This window comes from Onychomys torridus, chromosome 18 (assembly GCF_903995425.1).
Source record: "Onychomys torridus chromosome 18, mOncTor1.1, whole genome shotgun sequence".
Lineage (NCBI taxonomy): Eukaryota > Metazoa > Chordata > Mammalia > Rodentia > Cricetidae > Onychomys > Onychomys torridus.
The window spans coordinates 19,755,634-19,782,316 of NC_050460.1; the positions used below are offsets into that span (position 1 = coordinate 19,755,634).

The window sequence follows — 26,683 nt, forward strand, 5'->3', positions numbered from 1 at the left end:
TTGGAGTTCTGGTCTGATGAGAGACCTTGCCTCATTAAACAAGCGTGGTTCCTGACTTCAACCTCCAGATTCCATACAACCTCCAGTGTACACATGTGCACACATCCATACACGTGTGTGTCCACTCATGAAAACATGCATACACATATACCACACACACATGCAAATTGAAAAAGAGAAATCTTAGCTTCTGAAAATGGTAGTCCACAATCCTCCAACTTTCTCAAGATTGGTAGCATTTCCTCAGACCACATCCTCCTTATTTACTTCTAGATGGAAGGGTTACCCCAAGTTCAAGGCCCTGTCCAGTACGTTTCTTTCTGAATTCAGTCCTTTCATTGCAGTCCACCTTCAGTATCCTGCCTTCTCTGGAGACTGCCTCATAGTCAGTTCTGTCCTTCCTTCTTGAGGGATCAAATGAATTAATCTTTATTTTTAAAATACCTTTTCTATTGGATTTATTTGTTTTTTAATTTATGTGCATGAGTGTTTGGCCTGAAAGTATGTATGTTCCACACTGGTATACCTGGCACCTGAAGAGGACAAAGGCAGCCATTGCATCTTCTGAACTGGAGTTATGGATGCCTTTTAACCACAGTGTGGGTGCTGCAAATTGAACCTGGGTCCTCAGGAAGAGTAGCCAGTACTCTTAGCCATGGAGCCAGCCCTTTAGCCCTGCTCAACCTATGTTCTGTCATCTACCTTACATGAAAGATGCATAGGTTCCCTCTGTCTTCCTTGTCATATTAGAATGATCAAATGTATCATAGTGTCTTTCTGCTCAGAAGCCATCACATTCCACACAGCTGACACTGACCTCTGTGTCTTGTTCCATCCATAGTACAGAGTCAGCCTTATTGTCCATATTCCCACCCAGAGAGAGGCGGCATAACTGTTTACCCCAATGTGGGATAGGTCTATGTGCCTTAGAGAGCCTTGTGGAACCAAACTGTTCTAGACTCTTCTTGAAGTCACATGTGTGTCCCCTATTTCTTGCTGTCCTGTCTGCTTCAGCTGCTCACAGGTTTCTGTAATCAGTCACTTGAATAAGGACAGTGCCTACCTCTGCTTTTAATGAGCCCCAGGGTAGCTAACTTCCACAGCGTGTCACAGAAAATAGGAATTCAAGTGTTTCGTCCCCATTTTTTTTTTCAGTGAACTAGTATTTTCCCCTTAGTGTACAGAGTTCAGTTTGATTTCTTTTATAAGAATACTCTCAAATACTCAAAGGATAAAACTTAATAACATGGTTAAATAAATGTATAAAAGTATGCAAACATTTTATATGGAACACTTCGCAAGATAAATCATCAATAGAAAGTGTGAAGACATGATCACAAGGATATAGTCATTTTCTTCAAAGGTTTCTTACTCTGTTGCACTTTTTTAGTTTGTCTTGATGTTTTGGTTGTGAGCATAACCTTTAATGGCTGAGACATCTCTCCACTCCAAGGGTTGCTTTTCTTAAAGTGTCATTATGACTAAGAATATACAATATTTGCTTATTATTTATGGGGAATATATATATATGTATATATATATATATATATATATATATATATATATATATATATGTAGTGAATTTTGTGTGCATTCAAGTATTAGGTATTTCTTTAGATATTCATTAGCCATGCTTTCATAATCCTATAGACTTATTGTTAGCATCACTGACATAATCAATGCAAATAACAATGTTTGCTAGTGCTCAGTGAGGTGAATGTATTCTAGCACATGGTTTCTATTCTGGAACCACAAATGGTAGCTATGCAGTGTATCCTTTATACTGTAACGACTATTATAAAGACCACCATGGTGAACATGGTCACATGAATACAAATATTTATGAACATGTTTGTATTGAACTAATTAAAAATATCAAGTAGGGATCCCTAATTTCTTTTTCTTTTTTCTTCCTTCTTCCCTTCCTTCCTTCCTTCCTTCCTTCCTTCCTTCCTTCCTTCTTTCTTTCTTCTTTTTTTTTCAAGTCAGGGTTTCTCTATGTAGCTTTGGAACCTGTCCTGGAACTCACTCTGTAGCTCAGGCTGTCCTCAAACTCATAGAGATCTGCCTGTCTCTGCCTCTCGAGTGCTGGGATGAAAGGTGTGCACCACCACTGCCTGGCATGGGATCCCTAATTTTTAATGAGAACAATTCAAAGAACTTTTTTAAAAAGGAAAAATAAGAAAAAGAAGGCTATTAATTAGCTTTGTCTATAGATTTTAATAATGACTCTGAGTAGTAATGTGTATCCTATGTAAAAGAAATGTCCATTTTTTGAACTGTTGCATCTTTACATGTATTTTGCAACTGACACTATCTCTAGAGAATTTTAGTATGACACGTTGAAAAAACAAAAGCATTAAACTTGCTTTCAGAATTCCCTTGTTACTGACGGTTATCAAAGATACTGGAACCTGGTAAAACTGAGGTTCGAAATGTAACTTTCTGGCTTTTAAATCATTAGACCATGAAACACGTTCCATTGTCCCTCATGTTTTGCCTTTAAAATATTCTGTTTATAGTTCCCATACTCGTTCATGGCATTGGCAGCCATCCTCACAGATGTTCATTGTCTCTCAAATGGGTAAAAATGTTCTACTCGACATTTTCCCTGGCAAAGTTAACAAATAGTCAGGAAGGTGTTCAGTGTGATGTCGATGCAGTAAAGTCAGCGAAGCAGGAGGGTGAGTTAGCACTGCCCACTTTGAAGAAATTGCTTCTTCTCTTTCCCGCCCCCCATAAGTGCTTCTGTGGCTAAGTAGGTAGTATTTATAGGATGCTTCAGTACACACCTGTCACCAGAGAGCATTCAAAGTGCCTCTGGTTTAATTCTGTAATATACCTGAGAGCTAAGTTGTGATAAAACAGATAAATTTACATTAGAATGTGAAGCAGTTTGCCTGGAGTTATGAATTAAACTAATCCCACAGCTGGAACAGGATGACTCTGATAGCCACCCCTCCAGCTTCCTTCCCACTAACCAGGCAATTCTGGTTATTAACTGCTGACCAGATAAGCAGGGCACGCAGAGAGGATGTGCGCTCTTCTCTGCATGGAGACCAGAAAGGATCAGCTACACCATTGTCTCTTCTAATGTGTGCTCTTAAAATGAAAGTTAAAGTAGATCTTAGGTCAGTGTTTCAGTTAAATTCTTGGTATTCTCCAGTCTAAGAATAGGCAAATCTGCTTTTTTTTTTTTTTTTAATGTGGAGCCACAAAATAGATAATATTTCTTCTTGGAAAAAAATGTAACTTGTCTTCTGACCTCCTTTAATGTATTGCTGGATTTTTATGGCTCAAGTTTTATTTGATGGGCAGGAATGATCCTAGCATTTCTTTCTTTTCTTTTGTTGTTTGTTTGTTTTGCTCTAAGTTATGGTAATTTGATGTTCTGGAAATGTGGAAATGAAACTCTCTCCCAGGCCAGTCCTTCTGAAGCCTTCAGCATCTCTGGATATTGGCCACAGTGGGTGAGGCTCCATCATGGGCTTCTTCCATGACACAGAATGGCTCTGACATGGATCTATATAAACAAACCATTCACAGTCAGCCTCCCATTTGGAAACTATCAAATGGTTCTCCTTTTCTAATCGCCAAATGGAGATAATTTACAAAGTCACTTTATTCTACTACAAAGCATGCCACTTGGCCCTTTGTTGAAATGAATGTGAGGGCCTTAGCTCACTGCACCTTGGCTATCTACATATGTATTGGGTTGTAACCATAGACTACAATAATTTTCCTCCTCACTGACAGTCCTTCCAGAGCATTTTGTCTTTTCTGCTTTAAGTTCATGGCAGGTTCCACTAATTGGAGTGAGTTTTACCACAGGACCACAGACACATTGTCATTAACTGGACGTGACATTTAACTGGATCTAAAAGGATGGCGTTTTCTCACAAAGTCTGGTCCGTGCCTGGTGCTGTTTCCTCTCACCTGACTTCAATTAGTCTGAGCTAGAAGTTGTCTCCCTACATCCTGTTTCTTGGATTTATAGTTCCCACCAGGCAAAGAGCGAGAAGCAAAGCACAAAGATATTTACTGCTGATACCCAACTACACCCTTGCAGATATTTATTTGATATTAACAGACATGGGCATCTTCTCTGCCTTCTTGTCTTAAATCATTGCTTTAGCAGATATACATACATACAAGCATGCATGCATGCATACATACATACATACACACATCTATACAATTTTTATTTGGTTTGGATTTGGGAGACACTAAATATCCAAAGACTGCTATGGAATCTGCAGAACAGAATATGAGATAAGTGGCGATTTGGTTATTCTTATACATTGAGTCTGATATTGAGTTTTGTAAGCTCAAGCAAAATGTTGCCGAAATCACATACCACTTGCCTGAATCCTGCATGGGCTGCTTAACTTCTCATTTATTCATCTAGAAATACTAGACTGGATTAAAGATGGTATTTCTCATGGAATCTCAAGGTAATCCTCATGAGGAAAATACCTTCAGAAAATAGTATAAAAAATATACCATCTGTGTGCTTGCAAGTATATGATATTTGCAGTGAGCATGAACCATGGGTTGTAGAGTCCAGAATCTTAAAGATGTTGTTTACAGCATATTTACATACAGACTCAAAAGAGACTTCCTTTTCTGTATTTATGTTCTAAGTAGGAATAAAGTCAAAATATTTTTTTAAATAATTTTTGGTAGTACACACTGTTAATATAGAACTATGGATATATCCAGGGTGCATTTTCAAGGTCAATCTCAGTTTTAATAGATAAAGATGACAAGTTTATCTCTTTCTTCTGTTTTTTAGACGAAGTCTCACTATATATCCTTAGTTGGCCCTGGAACTTGCTTTGCAGGCCATGCTGACCTCAGATTCACAGAAATCCACCTGTTCCAGCTTTCTGAAATGTTGGTATTATAGGCATGTGCCACAATGCCTGGCAGCTCCCTTCTTATCATATGGGAAATTAATCAAATGACTTCCTGAAATTGTAAATTCATTACAATTTATATTTAAGCCCATGTAAGTATATGAAACTATAGGTTAACTTAACTAGTGGTTTCTTTAACTGGCCTAGCTCTATGAGGTGATTTGCATAGGTGTGAAGTTACTGCCTCTAAGTAAACTATCCTGAAGAATGAGACAGGGTAATGCTGCCAAAACAAAGCCAAAGAGTTTGTCAGGTTTGACCTACCTTGCCAGAATGCTGTGTCTTGGAAAGAAGAACAAGGGTAGGATAAAGGGCAGTGGTTCTTAGCTTCTTAATGTTGTGTCCCCTTAATATAGTTCTTCATGTTGTGATGATTCCCCCAACCAGAAAATTTTTCTTTGCTACTTCATAACTATAAATTTGCTACTGTTGTGGGTTGTAATGTGAATATTGGATATTCAGGATATCTGATAGGTGACCCGTGTGATAGGGTCATTCGGCCCTCCCCCTCACAGTGGTTGAGACCCACAGGTGGACGCAGAGGCACAACTGCACGTGAAAATTGTGCTAAGCCCCATAGAGGCAAACAAGCTCGAGGAAAAACTTGCTTTAACGAGTGTTGAACTATTTGTTAGTTTCCTAGGAGCAGTGATTTTGATGGCCTTTGTCCTAGTGGGATCTGTAAACTCAGTAATTATCAGAGCGTCATCTGTGTTACTTATGCTATCTTTGGTACAGCATATAAACCAGATCAGAAACAAGCAAGAAGCAAAGTGAGGTGCTTGTCATTTACTCATAAAACAAAGACCGAGGCCTTGGCTTCCCTACAATGAGGACATCAATCTTCATATATTCCCCTTCAAGAGGAAGGAAGTCATCTATTCCATATTGGTAAAGGTTTCTGAAATACCCAGTTTTATTATCAAGCTACATAAATACTGGTCTTTATCATGGGGCTGTAAAACATGGGCACAGATATCAGATAAAGCAAGACTTCAAGTGCAAGTGAAGTAATATGGGTCTGGTGAAGTAGTAGAGCAAAGTCATTTTCTTAAATGACTTCTCTTGATCAATTACACAATATCGCTAATCAAGTTCTGATAGGTGCTGTGCCCTGCCTCCCCTTTCCCCAACATCCCTGACTCTTCAGGCTGGAGATGAGAATGATGGTGATTCCTGTCACATACACCTTGTACTCCTTATAAGCAGACCTTCGTGGGTAGTATTATACTCTACATTTTCTAAATGAGGTAACAGGTGCAGATAGACAGAGGAACTCACTTGTGATCACACAGCCCGTTTGAGGCAAAGCCAGGATTTAAATTCCATCAGTCTGGACTCAGAGCCCATGTGACTCTACACTAAACACTGTCTTGCCTCTGACAGGAGAAACAGGCAGACATGCTACTCTCCCTGACTTCCCACAATTATTTTGCTGGCTCTAGCATCATGAAGGAAATATGATCTCATTCCTTTGCCACCAAATCTAGGCAAGTGCAGTGGGGTGGAGTGTGGGCAGCTCCAGTTCTTTGTGCTCTGTTGAATGCAAGGAATTCTGATGCCAGATAGGACTGGGGCCTAGCTCTGTGAGGGCAAACAAAATCACCACCAATATCAAAGGAAGCCATTAAGCCAAAGGTTTCCAAGCCTGAAGACAGGCACAGGTACACAAGATAGCCTGAGAATGACTAAGAGGGGGGGGTAAGAGGGAAAGTCATAAGAAAACTGAAAGAGAATTTCTGTTTAGTATTAAAATTAGATTCTGGTAACAGAGAATAAGAATGAGATGCCATCTTTGTCTAATTGTGCAAAGTGCTTTCAACATGGTAACTAGCGGACTCACAACAATGGTTCACTTTCAGACTTGGAATGATTTCTTTTATAAAAATCCATGTTAGTTTCACATTTAAATGGATATTGCTCTGACATGTATTCAATGTGTGTATAAGAAAAGTAGAAGGTTACATTAAGTAATTATTGTTCTCTTTATATTTTGAGAGATTCCATTATAAAGAATTCCTCAGGGAATCTGCCTCCTCAGGGGGATCTTTATCAAAGTCAGTTCTCTTGAGGCATTTCATGTTAGCATCTGTGAACACGTGAACTGCCATCTGAACTAGGTCACTTTCCAGGAAGCTTCTCTGGGTTTCCATTCAGTTTCAGTCCTCATTGCTGCTTCTGCTTCCTCACAATGACCCCTCTCATTTCCTTACCCCACCTCTTCCATTTTCTCTTCTAATGCCTTGTCCATTAATCAATTAAAGTTACTTTCTCAACTGGCACTGCTTCCGCCTGTTTCTTTTAACAAACATCTCTTTGCTGACTTTGCTACACTATGTGTATGTGCATGTGTGTGTGTGCACGCATGCACATGCGTTCATATAACTTTTATATGTACCATGTGCGTTTAGGAGCCTGTAGAGACCAGTAGAGGGCTTCGAACTCCTGGATCTGGAGTTGTGCTATAGTGAGTCACCATGTAGGTACCGAGAACTGAACAAGGAACCTCAGTAAGAGCAGGAAGAACTATTAACCACTGAGACATCTTTCTAGCCCCTGATGTGAGTTTTAATCCTACTGAATTCTCTATAAAATTTTAAATAATTTATTTTAAATTTATTTTATGTGCATTGGTGGGAAGGTGTCAGGTCCCCTGGAAGTGGAGTTACAGACAATTGTGAGCTGCCATGTGGGCACTGGGAATTGAACCTGGGTCCTGTGGAAAAGCAGCCATCACTCCAGCCCCTCTCCATAAATATTAAAGCACTCTCCTTTTGACTTCTTGGTCCTGCTGTGTCCTGGGTATCTTCCTACTTTGTCCTCTGTTCTCATCATGGGCTGAATACTCTCCAGGCCTCCACATAGGCTGTCCTCCCTCACTCCTCTCAAACACACTGTACTCATAGCATAAGATCAATATTTATTAGCTAAATTCTAAAACTTGCATTGATTAATAAAGTATATAAGAGTAAAACTGTGAATCAAATATTTTACTTATAAGATTTCAAAAAAAGTTAAGGTAAAATTGATAGCATAAAACAAAGATGAAAATCAGTTAGGGTAAATATTCCCATACATCTAAAATATACATTGCTATAAAATATTGTCGAAGTTAAAATTAGTCTTTAGTATAAGAACATTAATTTTATAGTTTATTAAATGAATAGTTGATAAGCTAATGTTTAACAGCTTAAAAGATAAATAAAATCAACTAATTAAAATTCAAACAAAGTTCTATTTAAATACCCATAAAAGTAGTGTTGTCACTGAATAAATAGATATCTTTATATCACACACACAATGTCTTAATAAAAACAACTGTAGCAATACATACATGCTTCTGCAATATTTGGCATGTTTTCAAAGTATGGCTCTATGTGAGACTTGTGTTTTATACTCATCTTAATTGTGAGATATTGTTATATGTTTAAATACAGAGGAAATCTAAGAAGTTAATGATTCATATATCATTAAATGTTTCTCTTTAAAGACATTGATTGTGTCTAGAAGTTAAGTCCTGGGGTCTTGCCACATGTTTTATATTCCATTTTAACAATCTTAACAAGAGTCAAACACCTGCAATCAAATTTACCCATTTGTTGACAATGGATCAATATGTTTTTTATAGTCATGGATTTTTCTATAGTATTCTATGTCAAAATTCAATAATTCAATAATCAGTCTTAATTTCAGAAGCTGGACGTGCATGTTTGTAAATATGTTTATGCATTTGTGTATGTGTGTGATGTGTGTGTATATGTGTGTGTGTGTGTGTGTGTGTGTGTGTGTGTGTGTGCACATGTATTTAGAAATGTCTACATCTCACCCATTCATATAGTTAATGCGTTTTGGGGATGAGTGATACCTGGCTCTCATGAAGAGGAGGAATGTTGACACTTAGGGACATAAACATAAATCTACAAGAGTGCATGCCTTATATTAGTTCACTTTCTGTTTAAGTAGGTCATATGGTAGAGGAAACATTATTGGTCACATTCAGAAATTATTTTTTTACTATGGATAATGCCACTTACTTTCTTTGAAATACATGGCACTTTGGAGAGAGCAGTGGCAACAGGGACAAGCTATACAGAACAGTGACTGTAAAATCCTGTTCATTATCTACTGCCTGATGCTGTTGTTTTTCATAGAAAATAAAAAGGAAGTAATAGGAAATGTTCTGGAATACACACATTGATAAGTGGGGTATATTTGCATTAAAATAGTGATTGAGCTATATGGTTCAAATAATTGCCTCTGCAATTATGAAAAATACATCAGCTTCATTTTTCCTTTGACCTATGTTTTTCTGAAACGAAAGCTTTGATAAGGCATGATTTCAATTTGAAGTATATTTTAAAAAACAAAACAAACCCTTCATTTAAATAGTTTCTCATTTCAGCTAGAACCTGACAAGTCTCTCATAATCATCTTACAAGACAAATTAAGAAATGTAGGTGCGAAGGAAGTAGAATTCACATGCATTTGCATGTACTTTGATTAGCATGTCACAAGCTCATGACAAAATGGCAGGCTATGCTGCTGTTACTTGGGTTGGCAGGTCCTTTTCTGTTTAGAATATATTAACGATTTCAATAATATAAAGATGGGGGTTGCTTGACTGGAAATTATATCCTTTGGAATATTCCTGGAAATTTATATCCTTTAAAACAACAACAAAATCCCTGGAAAAAATGACCAAATCCAGAAGATGAAATATAACAAGGATTGTTCTAACACTGCAATATAAGAAGACAACTATTCAATGGGGACATGACTGGGCAGATGTTTTCATTCAAACAAAAGAGGGCAGTGTTTGCCTGAGCACAAGGCAGTGCAAACCCAAAGCGTCATCCAGCCTAGAAGCATCTTAGACTGTCCACAGTATGGGGCTTACCTGACACATTGCACTGCACCCTAATACGAGTGTACGTTTCTAGTCCCGTTCTTGATACCTGCAGGAGGTCAATTAGTGTTTCCTGGGACAAACTACTAGCCTGCAGTGGGCTCAGGAATACAGAACATAAAACAGAGGGAAAAAATATCAAGAGAGTAGCTTCTTTATCAACCCACAAAAGGCAAACCTTAGTAAATTGGTCTTCAGACAATTGAAGTACATTGATATATTTGAAAGATTTGATTATTTCACAGAGGGTAGAAATGAGATTCATATGAACAAATGAGAATGATTTAAAATGTACCCGGACAATGAGAGAAAACATGACCTCTACTTCAGGAGTCAAAGTCAAGGCATTTAAAACCATGTCACAGAACCCTTATCCACACTGCTGTAGCACTGATAATACCTTCTTCATGTAGTACAAAGACTTGATAAGCACACATGTGAGAAAGCATGTAAAAACATGTGAGCCTCCAGAATCAACAGAAAACTGTAATATGACCCATGGATGGTGTGTCAAGAGTCCCAGCAAAGTGGACCAGTTGCCAGAATCCTTCAGGGATTCACTTTGCTGGAGACACAGAGACGCCACTCTAGCCAGGGATAGAGTTATTGTGGTATTTCCAATGACAACTAATATTCATTTATTGCCTATTTCATCTTGGTTAGAATCAATAAATAGTAATTAAATGACAGTTACAAAGAGTCATTAATGTCAATTAGTTAATTTAGGTCAAGAGCATAGCTAATATCCACAGTTTTTAGAGAATGTGTGACTAGGATAGACTTCTACCAAAATACTCATTAACTTAACTCAAGGATGAAAACTATGGCTAAGTACTCTAGACCAATTTAGGGCTAATTGATTTTGTACAAATAATCATCTGTACATTTTTGCTGCCAATTTTGAAATATGTAGAATTTTCTGATGTTAACCTTCTGTCAAAATAGCTCATATGACAGTCTGTCTTTGGTAGCTGATACCCTACATGCACCTGTTTGCTTTATTTTTATTTTATTTCATTAGTGCTCAAAAATAATTATCGTCTTAGTTAGCAAAATCTCCCAGCTGTTCCTCATTTACTTACCCTCTGACCTTCTTTTCCAGGTGGGCCTTGGGGGCCTTGTATCCCTATGGAGCCCTGTGAGGGAAACGGAACACATGTTAACACTCTAGTTCCAGTGTGTCTGCTATGAAAGAATGTAGTGATAACTGATACTCATTTCAGGGATGAGACCAAACAAATTTAAGTCATTTGAGCACCTCCAAAGTTAGTCTATCAGTCTAACAATATATTAATAACAATAAACGGCTCTTCATTGTTTGGTTTATTTTTGGACCTGATTCCAGAAAAGAGTAAATGGAAGTTCTGAATCAAGCAAGAGGTTAAAAAAGTCTTCTTATTACTGAAACCCCATATTGCCAAACTATCACACATGGATACTAACAATATTTGCAAGCAGAAAAAGTACCTTTCACATATTTAAACTGTATAAGCAAAACTACAATTTTGATAGAGTACCTTTGTATCTTTTCAGAAAATACATGATTATGTCACTGTTTTCAGATGTCTATTTATAACATGTACCTTTTAGTATCTTACATATTATTAAATGATTTTTCTCATTTTCATCAAATGTTGTGTATGGTGATATTTTATTTGTGCTGAAATGTGATTTTATTTGTATGTTAATAAATAAAAGTGCCTGGGGGTCAGAGCTAATAGCAAGCAGTTTAGCAGAAGTCTGGCAGTCTAAGCACACACCCTTAATCTCAATCACATGACAGGCAAATCTTTTGTGTTCAAGGATACAGCCAGCATGGAGACACACACCTTTAATCTCAATACCAACCATAGAGACCTGGAGGTCTGTACAGACAGGTAGTGACAAGGAGGTCATGTGGTTAGATTTACAACCAATGAGAAGGCAGAACAGAAAGTCAATAAAAAGACAGACACACAGGAAGTAGGTCTTTTCAGGGGAAGGACGACAGTGGCAGTGAGGGGTAAGAAGGTGGTCTTGGTCTCAGCTCTTAGCTACAGCTCTCTGACCTCTGGGTCTTTTAACTCTGCATTTGGCTCTCTGTTTCTTACTTAATAAAACCATTCAGAATTACATCTACAGATGAAGGAAAGTCATTATTTTTCAGATTATAAAAAAAAATGTTGAGGAAATCCCAGATGCTGTTAATTTGAAAGTGGAGTCTCTTGAATTTTACAGTCTTTGTTATTAAAAGATTTCCTGCTGAACCTGAAACTCAGACTATATTGCTCTTCTTCATCTTCAGCAAGTATTGTTGGTTATTCCTGGTCTTTCCTAATGCTTTTTCCTTCCTCTTTGAACCTTCAAATGGGCTTAATGTGGAATTTTACATTCATCTTCAGAGTTTGCCTTCTCTTCATGATCTCCTCTATTTATGGGCTTCAGATGCTTTATAGTGATGATTCCTAGACCCATAGCCTTAGTTTATCTATATGCGGATCTAACAGCCAAATGCCTGTGTGACACACCCATTTGGATATCCCACAGACATGGAATTTGGCATATTGAACACCGCATGTGCAACCCTCCCTAACTCCTCTTTGGCTTTCCCCACGTCAGGGCCCAAACAGTCTTATTGCTCAATCTTGAAATCAAGCTCACACACCACCCTCTCCTCTCTCACACTCATTCCTCACATATAATTACCAAGCCTGCTCAGTTTTTATATTTGAATCCATTTCTCTCCGTTCCTATTGCTGTCAGATGATCTGCCTGTCTGCAAAGCCTCCTGATGATCCTGTCACCACCAAGGCGGACCTCAGAAAACCTAGCTTTGCCTCCCTATGTCTCTCCTGACTTGCCTGTTGCTTATTATTATTTAAAGTTTTGTTTTTTTAAAATACTCTACAATTCATTTAAATGATGTTCATGTAATGATTTGACCCTCTGGCCAGGCTCTGAGCTATGACAGGTGGAGTCTATCTTATTCAACATGGTATGGGAGTATTACTGGCTATATAGAAAAATAAATGTCATTGGAGAATCAATACCCAATGCTTAAAAAAAAATGGATAAAGACACAGGTTTTCAAATATCTCTGATTAAATTCTTATATATTAAGTACCACAAAATGATTTGAGGTAAACAAGCAATATCATTAAATCTGAAAGCACTCTATCTAGAAGAACAGAAGTTTAGAATTCTTTGTTGCTGTTTCTGAATTGAACTAAGAGTCTCTTGCATGCCCAGCGTACATTCTTCCACTGAGCTACACTGCTGGTGTTTGTAGCTGGTCCAGCTTTGACCTAGAAGTACCACCCACTTTGAGGCTTCGGTAACTGCCATGCCTACAAGGCAGAGCCGAGAGAGCTCTTCGTTCCTGGACCCTGGACACTGGAAGTAGACCCACCAGAGTTCTCCAGAGAACACCACCGGACTGCGCCACACCTTTCTCAGACCCTGTTACCTATCCCTTCACTTGTAAGTTACCTCATAAAATAAACCTCCCTTTTAACTATGTGTAGTGGCCTTAATAATTTCACCAATAGGAATTCATTTTTATAACATGATCTTTTTTTTTTTTTTAAGTCATGACTACCTTTAAGTAAACACTGGGCATTTTTGTGATGACCCATAACTACTTATTATGAATGTAGTCATTTCTATTTTCTATAGAAACTATTTTTTTTTTTTTAAGAAAAAGGATGTAAGACAAGCAAGCACAGGTAATAGCTCAGCAAGTAGGGGCTCCACTTGGTTTGGGATGTGTATAGACACCTCTTGTAATAACGCACCTAGAAGCCTGAGGCCCTTACCCACAGGCACTACCTACACCCAACCCTTTCCAACAAGGCACATAGCGACCCCCCCACAATGGAAGATCTTCACCTGAACTGAGCTACAGGCACACCCTGCACCCTGTTCTAAACAATAGAATATATTTTCTTCCCCTTAATAACCACTAAACACAGAGAGTTGAATAGATAAAGGAAATGTGGTACCTGTATTCATTCATATTCTAGTTATGTCTGAGTACAGGGTGGGATATAGCCTCAAGTACACTGGTGCACTAGCCTTAAAGCAAAGGGTGTCCTTTGAGTGCACTTATAATGAGCATCTTCTATTTACCATCTATGTCTATAGATAACTGGCGATGCATACGTTTACAGAATCTAAGCCTGCCAATCAAAATAGAGAACCGCCTGTGCTATTTCCATTGTTAATCCCTACCCAACAAATCATCAAGGGCTTTAAGTATCTTTACTCATGTGGCTTGCCACCACGCTTGACAGCATATTTCTTTATGATCCATATTATAACTTTGCTTTGAATAATGTCCCCTTGCTACCCTATAATTGTATGAGCTATTATTTAAGCTCTTTGAATAAGAGGTCTATTGGTTCATATCTGAAAACACCTGGCCCAAATTCCAACCACAGTGGTGACATATGCCTACATACATGACTTTACCATCTGAACATTTATTTTTAATAAAAATTTTATCAATGTATCTTAAATTTTTATTCATATAGCTGTAATTTGATTAAAAATAACAAAATTCAGTATAAATTATTGTAAAAGATTTTTGAACATTAGTATAAAATTTCTGCTTGTTGTGAATTCACAAATCCTTGGCATCTTCACCATAGCTGATGAATAAAAGCTATACATTTATCACTGTCATTATTTTATCTGATTTTGAGGATAAATAATCGTACAAAGTATGGCGAGCCTGCATTTTACTAACTTAGGTAGGAATAAAACTTGGAGACTAAGAAACTGATCAATTTTATTTGTAATTATAAAACCACTTAGCAAATGATATATAAGCAAGGAGAGTTGGCTCATTAGGCTAACTCCAAGATGAAAACAAATTCCTAATGTCTGTGAATAAACCAAATGTTGAAATTTAAATATACCAATATTAATTACAGCATAATCACAGAGATGCGCCATTTTATACAAGGCTGACACAATCTTGGATCTAGATTAAACTCTTCTCTTTTGCCCTCAGGAAAACTATTATATTTCATGAATAGTCCAACTAATACACAACATTTTTGGTACTCATCCAAATGCTGACAACTCTGTCAATTTTTTTTTTTTTAAAAAAAACATGAGTTTCTAAAACACACATGCACATCAACTTTCATCAAATGAGTATGCTTAATTCTTGGAAATATAATTAAAATTCTATTCCCTTTACAAGTCCTGAAAGTTACATTGCGAAGTCTGTATAATGCAAAATATTACATTTTGTTTGGAAAGAGTTCAACATGCTAAGAAATACGAGACTCTTTTGTGCTTCACAGCAACAACTTTGCTCCCACTTCAGTTTTGCTGAGTGAAGGAGCCAAACAGCAGACTGATGGATGAGAGCTTAGAAAATTCTATTCCATCTTTAACAAGTAACTTGCTATTAAAATCATCCATGGCATCTTATATTTAATCTTAGCCTTGCTGACCCAATGTTCAGAAATTTTGCTCCTGGTGTGCTGGCTGGCTCTCAAACTCAGGACTCAGGTCGTTATGTGTAAATGCCCTGCCATTGAGACAGCTCCAGAACACTTTGTACTGCAGTACGGAACGTTAGCTGACATTTACAAAGAAAACTATTTTTGATATTGACAGAAGTAAAACAGATCCATCAATTATATATACATAACATTTTTTTCCAGACTGAGAAATTATAATTTGGGGATATTTTATTAGTAACAATTATGCAAGCCTATATTCTTTCCACTTAGTAAGTTCAAGTAATAAGTTTATTCATCACTTACTTTGAAAATTGGAGATCTGCTTAAGCAGTGGGTTGCCTGAATTAAATGTGAGAACTTGGCACTTGACTCAGAACCACTCTGTTATTCTGTCTTACTTGGGTTTGTAAATGACATTCTGTATTTACTGTACTTAACCTTCCTTTGATTATGAGTTTTGGAGGATAGAAGCTATTATATATTCTATTTCCACCTCCCTTACAGAATCTACTCAATAAATGCACAGTAGGTCAAATCGCAAAGAAGAAAATATTGATATAAAGCAATGCTTGGTGATGTTATTGGGAATACAACTCACTATACATATAATTATTATTTTCATGACTTAGATTTCAATATTACATTAGAGAACTAACTTTTCCCCTTTCATTCCCCCCTTTGATATTCCTAAATATCATCCTTTTACTTTCAAGTCTTTCTTTATTCCTGAATTCTACAAGTGAGAGAAATCATGTGATACTTTAATTTAGGTTATCCTCCAGAATTTGATGATAGGACCCTATTGCTGAAGAATCTATATGCTTGAGTCTTAGAACATGGAGGAATCAAACTGGTCCTGACCTGGAAGCTTCATGCCCACTGGCTAGCTTTCACAATGCTGGAAGTATTATATGCCCTACTATGCCCTACTATGTGAGAAATAACCATCAATTGTACCCAGAAATAAACTCTGTGAGCTACAATAATGGCCAGCCAGGCAAGATAGGCTCTCTGATGTAAAAGTGGCATGGATATTATTTTGGGAATAACTAACCTCTTTTATTTTTACCTGAATTTAAGCCCTGCCCCATAAAAGGGACTCTGAAAATGAGTCACAGTATTGAACCATCTCCTAAAGGCTTCTCATTATGCACATAGATTAGTGCATCTCTGAACTCTCATCAGAGAAGCTTCTTTTTGTAATTACAGTGATTAACACAGAGACTCAATATGGGTCAATGCAGAAAATCACAAATGTTGGATGCCCCACCCTGAAGGGGACATCAGTATCACACCCTTTCCTGCCCTTCTCAAGGCTCAATGATTGATCATCACAACAAAGGAGCTGGAAAGATTTTAAGAGCCTGAGGAGGTGAATGATTGCCGTGAAATGGGGTTTGGGGTACAACAGGACTGTTGCACATGACTCAGCAGTTGTTACTGCATGCACAAGACATGTACAAGATTGAACCATACAAAATCCCAGCATGGAGAGGGAAGGTAACCAGGAAGTTCATCCCTAGCTGAGGAGCTATCGACAGTCTGGCTGCTGGGAGAGGGAAAGTCAGGTTTTGATTTTTTGATTTTTGTCCAAGAATGCAGCCCCCAAGAGACTATCTATGCTCCAATAAATGGCCCTTCACTGTACTATGCACATATTGGCAGCATTAAGTGGACTTAGTGGGTTTGTCAAAAGGAACACATGGATTGAGAGATGGAGTAAGTAGAGTGGAAATTGGGTGGAAGGGAATGGAGGGTTGACTTGATCAAGATACATTGTATGCATATATAAAATAAAATTACAGACAATAATCATTATTACTGGATGTGAATGAAGTGTGTGGCCTGGCACATGTGTGGAGGTCAGAGTACAACTTTGTGGAGTAATTTTTTTTTCCTTCCAGATTCATGTGGGCTATCAGGTTTGTGCAGCACGTGCCTTTACCAGCTGCATCTTCTCATGAACCCAATGATATTTGTCTTTTTGAAATTGGCTTAGTTCAGTTAACATGATGATATGATGTGCCATCCATGTAATTTCTCTCTTCCTTGTGGCTTCTAAAATTCCACTGGGTACCACAGTTCCTTTATCTATGTACTTCTTGTTGAACATTGGACTGATTTTGTAACTCAGCTGCTGTCAATATACATCAACAAACATGGGTATGCAGGTTTCTGTGTTGTATACTGACAAAGAAGCCTTTGAATACATACCTATATGTGGATATCATATTGGAATTTTATTTTCTCTTGTAGAAGTCTCAATTATTATTTCCATAGTGACTCTACTCATTTACATTACAGCTAACAGTATAATAAGTATTTATCACTTTTCCATGTCTCCATTAGTTTTTTTGAGACAGACTCTATTTATCTAGCCCTGGCTGTCCTGAAATTTGCTACGCAGACCAGGCTGACCTCCAATTCACAGAACTCCACCTGTCTCTGCCTCCTGTGTACTTGGATTAAATTGTAATTGGGGTGAGATGCAATATCAATGTTTTTGTTTTCATTTCTGTTGTGACTAAAGACTTTCTATGTTTTTATTAATCATCTGTTGTTCTTTTAGAAATGTGTCCAGTTTATTTGGTAATTCATTGACTGGACTATCTGCTTTTTTAGTATTGGTTCTTTACTCTGGTTGTTAACCCTCTGTCAGATGACTAGATGCAAGATTTCTTAGCTTTTCTTTTGCTTATTTCTTCAGTCTGCTGGTATTCTTTGCCGTGCTGATACTTTGCACTTTGATACAATTTCATTTGTTAGTTGGAGGAGTCAGTCCTATTCAGAAAGTTCTTGCCTATGTCAACATCTGGGCGTGTTTCTCTCCAGGTGTTTCCTAGGTTCAGGTCTTCGATACTTGAGTAGATTTTGTATAAGGTAAGAAATAGAGATCTAGTTTCAACCTCTATGTGCATATCTAATTTTGTCACCAACATTTGTAGAAGACATTGATTTTTATCTAGTACATGTTTTTGGTACTTTTGTTAAGAGTCATATGGCGAGAGCTATGTGGATTTATTTCTGTGTCCTCTGCTATAATCTGTTGAATGAGATATCTGTTTCTGAGCTAGTCGGTACCATATTGCCATTGTTACTGTGGCTCTTAGTATATTAATAATTGGAGATCAGGTAATGTGATACCTCCAGAATTTCTCTTTTTGTGCAGGATGACTTTGGCTCTTTTATATTTTCATATTCATCTTAGGATTAACTTCTATTTTTGTGAATAATGTCATTGGAATTTTGATGGTGATTGTATTGAATTTGTAAACAGCTTTCAAAAATACAGCCACATTCACAATATTGTTTCTGCTGGTTTATGGGCCTGGGAAATCTTTACATCTTTTGATATCTTCTTCAGTTTCTATCTGTAGCTCATTTCTTTCTGAACTTGTTTGCTACAGTTCATAGAAAAGCTATTGATTTTTGCAAGCTGAATTTGCATTCTGTTTGGTAAAAGTGTTTATGTAGTTTCAGAGTTTTCTAATGAATTCTTTTGAGTATCCAAAAATAGGATCACAATGTCTGTAAATAGAAGCAATTTTACTTATTTTTATATTTACATCTTTTATTTTTTCTTGACATACTGCAATAGTTCAGAAATTAAACACTATATCTAATAATAGTGTAAAGAGTAGATGCTCATGCCTCATTTCTGATTTTAGAGAAAATGTTTTCAGGTTTTTTAACTTCTCATTCAATAAAACATCAATAACATTGATTATAGATATGTCATGTACATCCTGTATTATTTTGGAGTATGCTGCTTCCAACCTTTCTGCTTATTCAGGGATTTTATCATTATTTGGAATGTTGGACTGTTTTACAAGTCTATTGAAATCATGATTTTTCCTTCATCTATTTATGTTATGTTACATTTATTTGCATGTTATGAATAATCCTTCACATCTATGTTCATGAAGAAAATTGGCCTATAAGATTTTATTTTTGTATCCTGATCTTGGAGCTGTTTTAGGATTATTACCAATTTTATAAAATAAGCTTGGTGATGTTTCTTCCCTTTCAGTTTCATTAAATAATTTGAGTTATTAGCAGTGTTATTAGTTCTTCTTTAAAGACCTAGTAGAGTTCTGTTCTATCCAATCTTATTCTTTTTCTTTATTTAGAGACTTTTAAATAATACTACAATCACATTTCTTGTTATTTGTTTATATTCTCTCAACTGAATTCTGGTAGGCCAGTCAGCGCAGGAATTTATCCATTTCTTCTGGCTTTCCCATTTTACTTCAGTGGTATTTGTTCCTAACATCTTTGAAAAAACATTCATTTTATGCCAATTATGTACATATCTCCATGTGGGTATTTGCACATGTGCTCAGGTGCCCATGAAGGCCAGAGGGATCAACTTGGACCCACAGATAAAGGTGGTTGTGAACCACCCTGTAGAGAGCTGCGCACAGCTCTCTACAGTTCCCCCTTTTTTATTATTAACAAGCAGGCAGTCGTGACACCACCCATCAAGGGAAACAAATTCAGGCTCTCCATGAGAGCAGGAAGCCCTTGAAAACTCTGAGTCATCATTCTAGCCCCAGTGATTCCCTTTTGGACTCCATTTTAATTTGTGTCTTTTCCTTTCTTTGGTTAATTTAGTTAAAGATTTTCTGATTTTGCTTGTCTTTTCAAAGAAATAACTCTGCTTCATTATTTCTTTGCAGTATTCTGAGGCTTTTCATTAGGTGGCAACCTGATCTCTAACCTTTCTTGTCATGGGTTTGGCTTGTTTTTGCTTTCCTGAAACATCACAGTGTAACATTTTAAATTGATTTATGTGAAATCTCTACGAATTTTTTAATGGCAGCAACCACGGCTATGCGTTTTTAGAACTGTCTTTGTTGTTTTCTAAATATTCTGTAAATAATTTTCCCGTCAACTTTTTCATTTATTCTAGAAATTAAAAAGTTACCCCAAATGTCTCACCAATCCTTTAAAAGTACCTGCTTAATCTCCACGTGTTTGTACAGTTTCTAAATTTTTCTCTTTCTATTGATTTCTCATTTTATTCCATCACAGTCTGATAAAGAAGAATTATTTTGCCATACTTTCATATTTGTTAAGGCTTGCTTTATGCTCTAAAATGTGGTCCATTTTGGAGAAAATTCCACAGGCTGTTTAGGTGAATGTGTATTCTGTAGCTGTTGGACAGACATTCCATTAATGTGTATGAAGTTCATTTGATCTGTTGCTGACATTTGTTTTGATAACTATTGATGAAAGTTGGGTATTGAAATAACTCAGTATTATTGTGTATGGAACTGTTTGCCCCTTTGTGTCCAACAGCATTTGTTTTTGGTAGCCTGGATACATTGGTGTTTAGTGCATATGAATTTACAGTCGTATTTTCTTAATAGATTGAGAAATTTAACTCTCATTTATCTTTCTCATTCTGAAATTATCGTTGTGTTGATGTTGAAGTCTGTCTTATGGTACATTTACTAATCACACATTGACTGAATTTCATCTCACTTATTAAACTTAGTAAAATCTTTGGTCATTTCCTCATGCTATTGTGCATATTTTCTAGAGTCTTCTATTATTAAATGTTTGGACACATGGGGCATTTATATGCTTTCAATATATTCTTATTTATTTAACTAGGTAATGAGTGCCTATCTCTTTAATCCACTCTTTCCATTTATTTAGTCTGCTATCAAAATACCAGAAATAAGGTTATTTCTAAAATGTTACATATGTACAGATTTACTTTTGTGAAAGGAAACCTGAGATTGTATTCATTCTTTTAATGATAGAAGCATCTATATAGGCATTCATTGTTAGTCAGTGGAGTTCCGGATGTTAAAAATATTGACAAAGAATGGAATTCATAAGACTGATACATCTTTTGGCTAGAATCAGAAATATGTAAAACGTGAGCTTAGCCAGCTAACACATTTTAAGTTCCAGAGAGTAGCTATTACAATGTGTTACATTTCACACAGTTCTCTCTGGACAATTGGCTGATTATTTAAGATACACTAGGGCTTATCATTATGGAAGCTGGTGTAAATATTTAGCTGAGAAATTACTTAGTATTAAGTGGTTCAGAACAGCATTTTGAAATGTTTGGCAAATATAGCAGATGTTTAGTAAAATTAATAGGATAGATTAATTGCATTTGAACATATTTCCACTTGTGAAAAGAGGCAAGATATGTTTATAACTTCTCAATCAAAGAAAGGAGTTGAATAAAATCAAATCATTTTCTTTGTAAGTGTTACCTGTACCCCCTTGTCAGAAGTGCTGAAGTACATGCAACACCTAATAGCCATTTTGACTAAAATGTTACGTGGATAAGCATATTTTAAGTGTTATGTTTATTGCTTTATAACATGCTTCATAGGCTTGAAACATAAGATTAAACAGTATCTGCATAAGTTTAAAATGCTTCTAGGATTTTTTTCCAAGTAGAATATACAGTATTAAAGCTGAGAACAGTTTATCTGTCAATGTAAAAAATTCTTATCATTAGTATGAAAACAAGAACAAATTTTCCTTAATTATGTATATCAGAATAAATTATTTCTTGTAAGTATAGTTGGTTCTTTTGAAAATTAGTGGGATTTTTTTATAGTAAATCTCTTTTATTCAGAACAAAGTGACTACATAAAAATATAACTGATACATGGTCCAATCACAGAAAATGTTTTCATAGTAGTTATGAAAAGTAAACTAAAAATGTACATGAATGATTTAAAGGAATCATTAGTTTATATTGTATTTAAGAATAGAATGACATACACAATTTTCTTAGGATATGTGTTAAGAAAATTAACTATGTTTCTATCAAAAGTCTATGGTTTTATTATATGAAGTTTTCAGTGCATACTAGAAAATGGATGTCTTTAAATGAAGAACAGTATGACCCATTTTACAAATTAAAAAAGTCTTTATAAACCTTTCCAGTAACATAAACATGAGATAGCTGTGCAGTAATGATTTGATCATCGGCTTCTGTAACTAAGTTTCCTAATTGGATGGACAACTGATTCCTACCAGCAGTCAAGTACAGTGCTTTCAAATCCTAGCATTTCAATCTAAAAGCCCTAGAAGTTTCAGATACCACACACATGAATGATAACCATTACCATGGTTTCTCGGGGTGCAATTTGGAAATAACCTCAGTCTATTTTGGGTAAATTCAGAACACACATTCTCTTATGTTATAGATTCTGAAATGGCTAGTCTTAGATGCCATATATGCATTTGCTAAAACTAGGAATAGTATATGTCAAAAGATCAAGCATGTCTTTGAATTTGAAAAGGGAGACATTATATTCCCCACAAACATCCCTCCAACACTGATGTTTTGCTCTTATTGCAGCGCTTTCTACTTGGATGCCGCATAGACACCTTCAACTTCCTTCCTGTGGCCACATTATCTTGCCCTGCACCCTGGGTCTAGTAGGTGTGAGTGGACGGATGACTATTAAGGTTCTAATTCCTTGCATGACACAGTATTTCTGTAGTAGGTAGCAGTGAGAACATCGATTGCCTCAGATACAGAAAATCCAACTTAGATAATTATGCTATTCATCCACAAATGTCACTTAATGCCAAACAATCCAAGCTAGTTTTTACTTCTTATGGGGTCGAGGGTGAAAGCAGACACAAGACTCTCACTTGAAGAAGCTTGTCCTTCAGTACAGGGAGAAGTATAACCTGTATTCTTTAACTTGTCTCATGGCAATGAGGATTTATTTTTGAAAGTATTTACTCTTGAAAAATAGAATAACACAAATAATTGAAGTATCTATGCAAATTCTTAATTAGTAAAAAACAGAATCTATAAAGTTATTTAAAGTGTCTGTGTGTATAGCTGGGGCAATGGATCAGTTAGTGTAACACTTGCTTTGGAATCACGGGGACAGAAGTTTTATTTCATAAAGACCAGGCATTGATGCTGTAGTTAGAACTATCCCAATTAGATTAATTAAAATAGAATCTGTCACCAGGCGTGGTGGCACACACCCATAATGATGCCACACAGGAGTTGTAGGCAGAAAGACTGTGAGTCCAAAGCCAGATTTGAACACAGCAAGACCCTGTCTCAAGCAAATAATTATCCTTTATTTTTTTTTATCCTATTTAGAATATTAGACTCTCAGCACTGGGAAGATAGAGATAATAGCATCCCTGGAGCTCCCAGGCCAGTCAACATAGCCCCGTGAGAGACCCTGATCCAAAACACTAGTTGGATGGATCCTGATGAATGACACCTAAGGTTGATCCCTGGGCTCCATATACACTTATACATTCATGTCCCTGCATGCACACACATACTCATGCTGCAGGCCAACACATCTACATACACACAAATAAATAAATGAAAGAATGCTCATATAATTTTAAATACCAAATGGTTTTTGCATTGATAATGACTTTTAAATTCACCCTCATTTATTTATTACAAACATGTTGATATGGTGTTAATTTCATTTTTGAGGTATTCTTGACTGTACAAACTTTTAAAAATGATTTATTTCATTATTTATTTGTGTACGTGTGTGTGTGTGTGTGTGTGTGTGTGTGTGTGTGCGCGCGCACGCGCGCGCGCGCACAGGTGTCTGGAAGGCCAAAAGGGTATCAGTTCTACCTAGATTTACAGGTGGTGTGAGTCAACAGACATGGGTGGTGTAGGTGCCAGAAACTGAACTTGGGTCTTGTGGAAGAGCCTTAAGTGCACTTGAACACTGAACATCCTCTCTGACCCTGGCTTACATATATTTTATTTAGATTTATGCATTTTGACTCTAATCTAATGAATGAAATGGTTTGGATGCAGTTAACTCAGTGCTTGATTGACAAAACTAGTAATCCATAGTCTGTCCAACCCACTTGTATCATCGGCTTTGATGACGTACATGAGGACATATGGCAGCTTCAATGTTTTCTGTGTGTTTGTTTCCTTGAGACACGGTTTTGCTATGTACAAAGCTGGCCTTGAACTCAAAACCCTTCTGCCTCCAACTCCTGTGTGCCAGAGTTGTGAGTGTGTGCCACCATGCTTAGTGACATGTTCCATTTTTAATTACTCTAATTAGGATAATTATCTAGAGTTTGGGGCTAGCTTTCACATACATCATTGGCTACATGAAGATTGTCATAAATATTAATTTAGACATATGCTGCTTTAAAATATCTTCTAAAGAATTGGCTCTGTGGCAGAAAATTAATTTAACATCATTAGCAACTTTTATTAATTAGAGCTTTGCAGAATAAGTGATTGGGCTGCCCAAAACTCTCTGAAATTTCAGAATTAAAATGAAATTGGGTGACATTCAGCCCACGTGAAACACCTCTATACTTACTGCAGATGACAATGCTACCAGGATGAGTGAGTTGCAGCTGATTATGGTTATGAAAACCATGAACCACAGAAAAGTGTTTTGTGCTGTATGAGAGGCATTAAAAAGTGTTAACAACAAATTTGAAGTACAATTCCCTTTCATATTCTTTCTGCTGTCCCTCCTCCTTCATGCCAGAGGAATCTATTTCCCAGAGCGGACCAAGGTGGTAGTAAAGACGAGGAGTGATTAAATAAAGATAATGAGAGAATCAGTGTTTGACTTTCTATAGCAAAAAAAGGGCTGTTTAACCAACCCAGGGTAGTAGTCTGGAAAGTGGTCCTCCTATGATAAGAGTGTCACTAAAGATCATGTGCTTCCATCCTACATCCCAGAATATGCTTTCATGTGCCCTCTTGTAAGCCATGAACTACCCTGTGCAGAGGAAGGAGATGCAGAGGTAGTTATACCCTATCAGAAAGCGGGTATAGAAAAGTACTTTCCTTCTGTTTTCCCTTGTTTGAAGTTCCAGAAGGATGGGTTGTTCTTACTTTCCCTTTCTAAGGAAACTTAAGAGGATCAGGAATCCAAACAGAAGTTAAACTTCTTGGCAGGGAAAACTTGAATTCTAAGGGAAATATTTTTCTGTCTGCAATTCAATACTGGCATAAACTGTCACTCAAGCGTCTGAGTAAAAAACAAAATTCAAGATATGCTAAGTCTCAGGAAAATATCTTTCATTTCACATGTTTTGCATAATTTGCCTGAAGACATGTCTACACAAATGAAGACATAGAAGCAAAGCAGAAAATGACAAGGAAAAGAAACAGCAGTGAATCGATGCCAACCAGCAAACAATAAGAAATCAACCAACCAACAACTGATCAACCAACCAACCAACCAGCAAACAATAAGAAAATGACCAACTAACAACTAACCAACCAACCAAAAAACAATAAGAAAAACCACCAACCAACCAACCAATCAACCAACCAACCAACCAACCAACCAACCAACCAACCAACCAACCAAACTACAGATAATATCCAGACAAACAATAAAACAAATGAAAACAAGGGACATGACAGCTGTGTTTCCTTCCCATATAACCTGGAAAGCTAACCACTTGTAGAGAAAAGGGCCTGAGTTGAGTTCCAGAAAACAAGATATGGTGACCAGTGTGAAAAAGATGAAAGGCTATGCCAGCAAAACAAGACAGTCACAAAATCTTGGAAAAAGAGCAGATAGTAAAAACAAAAATACCTGTTAAAGAAGGGAGATTTGTACTGCTTGATTCTGTAAATGATGCTTACAGTCACCAAAATGCAAGTATCTTAACAACAAAAGTTGTGTTACCACTTTTTACTCTTCCCTGTAGCTAGACATGTATGTTATTTCTAGTGACATGATGTCATAGATAAGAGAGAGTACATACACGTTGCTATATTTTCTCGTTCAAAGTAAATGTGAAAATTTGATGATAATGTGAAGTTGTCACCCCTGCCCCCAAGAGACTGTATTCACACATACTTGCCCTAGAAAGTATGAGGGTGTAACTTTACATCTTTATCAACATAATGGATTACCAGTCTTTTAAAACATCTTTGATGGGTTTCAGTTTCTTACTCTTATGAATGAACACAGGTACTTTTGGTATGTCTAAGAGGCACCTTCTATTTAAAGAACCAATTTAGTCTTTATCTAGGAACCGAGTTCACATCATTAACTATTTTATTTAACCGAGTTTTAATTTTTTTGTTGGCTTACAAAAGCCTTTCTGCATATTAGGAAATTTAGTCCCTTATTATAAATGATAACTATTTCCTATTTGGTAATTTCATGGTATATCTTTTTAAAAAACAGATAGTTGTTTATTCATATGATTAAATATGCATTTTTTCCATTTATACTTCTGTTCTTTAATATCAAAAATACACTCCTTGGGCCAACAAGATCACTCAGTGTTTAAAGGCACTTGGCAAGCTTAACAACCTGCATTCTGACTCTGGAATGCACATGGTAAGAAGGAAGCACCAACACCATGCAGGTTGTCTCTAACATCCACAAGGGTGCCCTGCCCCACACACTTACACAGCC

General features: G+C 36.7%; 1 protein-coding gene across 1 annotated transcript in view; it reads right to left on the minus strand.

Moving 5' to 3' along the window:
• The window catches only part of Col19a1 (collagen type XIX alpha 1 chain), a 331,952-nt gene that overhangs the window by 144,375 nt on the left and 160,894 nt on the right, over positions 1-26,683 (minus strand). The window contains exon 14 of the mRNA XM_036167742.1: positions 10,908-10,961. Coding sequence (XP_036023635.1) covers positions 10,908-10,961 — 54 coding nt within the window. The remainder of the gene's footprint in view (positions 1-10,907; positions 10,962-26,683) is intronic.